We start from the raw sequence: 4,549 nt of genomic DNA on the forward strand, positions 1-4,549 counted from the left end.
GTATATAGACTGTATATATGATACTTTATGAATGATCTGTCCTGTTTGATTTATAATGGAGACAGACGAAACTGATTAGGTCTCAAGAATACAACTCACCCCACATTCCGTGAGGATGTCAAGATCAAAATGTGGCTAATTCCAAAAATGTCCCCAGATCCCAATTGTGGCAGGTTTGATTAGTGAACTCAAAAGGTGAATTATCAAACCATGCAGACACTAAATAGACAGCTCACGCTCACTGATTAAGTGGTTTCTATTGAGTCAAGCACACACATCAAAACTGTCACTGCCTGAATCAAGAAAATAGTATAAAGAAGTTAGTTTTAACAGAGTTAAGACCCCTGCTGAATCTAGAGGTTGCACTGCTGCCATCTTGCTACCACTTACTCTCCTGCTGTTATAACAAAGATTCAGAGAAGATTCGAGCCACTCTTTTGCCTTTGCACAACTTGGGTAAGCAGTTAAAATAAACTCTGACAATTTTATTAGGGCTTTGTAAAAGAGTTAAATTTCTACATGATCAGAATCATTTCCATAATTTTTAGCTTAAGTCTCTTCGATCACATGACTTGTAAATAAAGCGAGAGGGGGATCATATGCAATGGTTAAACGAAAGCATTAGGGTTTTACGTACAATGCCCTTTTAGAATCGGTTTCTTTCGTGTTTCTGTATCACAGCTACGTAAGGGGCTTAACAAAAGGGGATAGTGAGGCATAGAAAACTAGAAATTCTGTAAATTACAAAGACATGCAAATGTACACAGAGCGAAACTGCGTTAGTATCCACTAATAAGCATTAAAAAAGGAAAAGTATTGAAAACTTCGTCCATCTTAAAAAGTCACAGCTTCCACGATTGTAAATCCCTGGAATACTAAGAGCTCAGGTTTGTGATAGGAGTTGTGAACCACTACTGTATATGTTGCGAACTGTAACATCCTGAGAGGCCCACTCGTAGCACTGACCCCACAGGTCAAAGGCGAAGGGGAAAGTTCGTCACATTTGATCGAATTGGTCTGTTCATCTAGTTGCTTACCAACCTTGTAAATATTTAATTGTGATGGTAACTGTTCTTTAAATTCTGTCCAGTCTCTTTTGATTTTGACTACTATGGTATTGAAAACTGTAGGGCTTGTGTGATTTTATGAACTTCTCAAAGGTTTTATTATATTCAACACGGAAACATTTATGTTTTATCCTGCATATGTTTGTCGATTAACGTTGTAATGTTGACAATTTAGCATACGTCTTGTTTCTTACGAGGCTGAAGTTGGCTTCTCATTTTTTGCGTTTTGCGTTCCACCTTAAATGCTGCTGCAGTAATGTTATGTCGCCTCTACAGTTTAATTTAATGTTCGGCGGATTATTGTCCTATACAATTTTAATCTGCACTATACATAATTTTGTATTGCAGTTGTAGTTAGTTAATGGTTGTCTGTATTGCTTTGGTGCTATGGTAATGCATAGTTCATGCTGATAAAGTCACCTGAATTGATCATAAACTAAACTCCAACTCGCACATTACTGTCACGTGAAGTTACAAAACCACACCAAGCCCGGGACTGTTGGGGTTTGCATCAGGACAAGCGAGTGGTTAACAGCGAGGGACCATCTACAATTTATTGTCCTCTGTAGCAAATGATATAGTTGTCCAGAGATACTGTACGTTGCATCATTCTAACAAGTGCTCAAAAAAGATGAACGCGCCATTGCACAAACAGCCTGTCGTTTTCTGCTGTTTATAATGCAAGTCTTTTTTTAGATTACAAATCAATTGCCTTGGATGATTAGCTGCAATTCGAGCAATTTAGCTTCCTTGAACTCGCTATTTAAATACAGGGCAGGGCAGGGGAGGAGTTACAGTGCTCCAATACAACTGGCAAATAGCAACTGGTGAAGGCAGTGGTAGGTTATGTTATAGTTTATAAAATACGTTTTTTTTCCACCAATCTTTGCTTATAAAATACTTTCCTGTCAGCTGCGTTTTACGTTTGAAAATGACTCGATGAACTGTTTATTAAGTGTTTTCCGTCCATAAATGATCAGTAGGTAACCTGGGGAAGCTTGGAAAAAAAAATACTGCATCGTGTTTCGTAAGAGAAATTGAGGTGAAGATAACGAAAATCGATTGCACGGTACACTGTCTAACGAAAAAAAAACCCGAATATTTACTTCGTAATTGCAAGCATTTTACGTAGGAAGCATGCCGACTTGAATGACCTCTGTGATGCGAATCTCAGGCACTTCTCATCTTCGACTTCTGTAAACGTGGGCGAAGGGTTTTGTAAAAACCGAACCGCTTTAGTGATTGTTTTTCACTGGATCGCAGTTTTGCAAAACGTATTCATTGCTCTCCGAGTATAAATGCGTTATTATATTTTTAAATATTGTACACCAACTACAACCTGCGAGACACGCATTTCTGTTTCTGTTGGAAAAATGTCGTACGTCTGGTTCAACAAGTTGTACAGTGAAGTTTATAGTTTGCAAATGGAGTTTCTTAAATGAGAGTTAAGCTTGCTCTGGAATCAGTTGATAAGTATTAAAAGAGGCACTGTGACATCATTAAGAGGTAGCTTGCATTGATAAAGCGTCTTTAAAAGTAACCAACTGTGGGTTTTTACTTTTCCTCCATTATGTAAGGCGTACACAAGTCGGGTATAGTTTTAAAACCATTTCCTTAATTACAGCATACATAATGATGCCCACAGGTTTTGAATAAGCGATTTCCAGTTCTTGGCAATTCTAAGAATTAACTTTTTTACCTTTTACTATCACTGTATTATGTACTAGGATAGTAATGAGTGGTAGAGCAAGGGAAATTTAATTTAATATGTACATAGGTTAGGTCTTTAGCAATTTTGGACCCGGGTTTTCTAGGCTAGAGCTGTAAATGGAGGAGGAAAACTACACTCAAAAGGGCTCAGAACGTTTCATAATTGAAACTCTTGTGCGTCACGTTTTTGCATTTTATCAATTGCATTTCACCAGCCTACAACAATTTTTGGTTTCCAGGTTTTCGGCTGAAAAAATGCTGTCCAGAATCCCTATTTCTACGGGAATCACTGCCCAGAGGATAAGCAAACTCATTACGTTTTATAAGAACGAGTCCAAGGTGGCCTCTTCGCTCTCACAGGCTGGCCCCAAGCCTGTTATGTTGCTGCTCCCCTGGCTGGGCTCCCGCCCGCAGGCGGTGGCCAAGTACTGTGAGATCTACTTCAGGACAGGCTTGGACGTCCTGGTTGTGGAAAGTGAAGTCACCCAGTTTCTCTGGCCTCGACGGGGGCTGGACCACGGTGCAAAGGTACTGGAACTGCTACAGACGGACATGTTTAACTCCCGCCCACTGCTGGTTCACGGCTTTTCCATCGGAGGTTATACTTTTGCTCAGATAATGGTCCACGTCACCAGGAATGTGCAGCAGCACCAGAGCTTGACGAATAGGATCAGAGGTCAGATCTTCGACAGCCTAGTGGTGGGTTCTGTGGAGCACATGGCATCAGGTAAGCATGCTGCAAAGAAGATCACACTGTGAAGGGCACCTCTGCACATAGGTGTCTGAGGATCAGTTGCGGTTGAAGTTTCATTTTGTGTAATAAATTTTCTAACAGAATCAATTATTATGCTTCTAATTATGAGTGGGAGGGGGTTCTAAGAATGACTCATTTTGTGAATTAAGTGACCAAGTGTCATATTCTAGAGAGGTGACAGCCCAGAAATTCCTCATTTAACAGCGTGTGTGATCATAAGCTGTAAATTTCTTGAAGAAAAATCTTCAGCTTTCAACTATTTGGTATAGGTCCAAAGGAGGCATATAGTGTGGTTCTGGGTTGGTCATGCTGCAAAAATATAAAATTACTTCAGGCAGGACCGCAAACTTCCAAGCCATATGAGTACAAGCTGAAGCTGGGCCACTTTCAAACAATCTTTGAAATGTTGCAAACTTTTTTTAATGGGTTCAGAACGTTGGAAGCTTGTCATAGTAAATATAACAAGGTAAATATATTACAACTTTGCTCTTTTACCTCAATACAGTTAAACCAAAGTTAGGGTAAGTTAGCCCTCGTTAAGTGAATTTAAAAAGGCATTTGTGTTAGTACTGAATTTTGGGTTTGTTTGTTTTTTTTAGGAGTTGGAAGGAGCATGTTTCCACGATTTGAAGGGCTGGTGCAGAAAGTCAGTCTTCTTTATTTTAGTCTCTTTAAGAAGTATACAGTTGATTACTACAGTCGTGCCATAGACGTCTTCTGGAACATTCCAGTAAGAGCTCCAGCTTTATTTTTCTACTGTGACAATGATCCGCTCAGTGACTGTGAAGAAGTAGAGAGAGTCACTCGGCATTGGGAGAAACTTGGCATTCCTGTCAGGACGATGCGCTGGAAAGAGTCAGTACACGCTGGGCACCTGAAACAGCACCCACAGGATTACCTGATGGCCCTCGACAGCTTTCTACAGTCTATCAGTGTGATCCCTTTGAAAGCTAAAATCTGAAAATGCAAAGCAGCTTCAAATTCTTTGTAAACACATTTCTAATAAATCATTGTAATC

At 39.7% G+C, this 4,549-nt stretch overlaps 1 protein-coding gene across 3 annotated transcripts; it reads left to right on the forward strand.

Moving 5' to 3' along the window:
- The first annotated feature begins 1,858 nt into the window (after positions 1-1,858).
- Positions 1,859-4,549, forward strand: LOC148829801 (transmembrane protein 53-A). Of its 3 annotated transcripts, none has more exons than XM_088923414.1 (3): positions 1,859-1,906; positions 3,017-3,504; positions 4,131-4,549. In XM_088923414.1, exons 2-3 carry the CDS (start codon positions 3,033-3,035, stop codon positions 4,490-4,492), a joined length of 834 nt encoding a protein of 277 aa, XP_088779540.1. In that variant the 5' UTR covers positions 1,859-1,906; positions 3,017-3,032; the 3' UTR covers positions 4,493-4,549. The 3 variants fall into 3 exon arrangements, with proteins under 3 accessions (XP_088779540.1, XP_088779541.1, XP_088779538.1); XM_088923415.1 differs by having other exon boundaries at positions 1,881-2,109; XM_088923412.1 differs by having other exon boundaries at positions 1,881-3,504.

The sequence above is a fragment of the Atractosteus spatula genome, chromosome 8, assembly GCF_055471065.1.
Source record: "Atractosteus spatula isolate fAtrSpa1 chromosome 8, fAtrSpa1.hap1, whole genome shotgun sequence".
NCBI classification, from domain to species: domain Eukaryota; kingdom Metazoa; phylum Chordata; class Actinopteri; order Semionotiformes; family Lepisosteidae; genus Atractosteus; species Atractosteus spatula.

Excerpts from the sequence above, each read along its gene's own strand:
- LOC148829801 (XM_088923412.1), top strand. The coding sequence starts at position 2,895 with ATGGAGGAGGAAAACTACACTCAAAAGGGCTCAGAACGTTTCATAATT. Across the intron at positions 3,505-4,130 it reads TGTGGAGCACATGGCATCAG|GAGTTGGAAGGAGCATGTTT; the intron begins GTAAGCATGCTG and ends TGTTTTTTTTAG.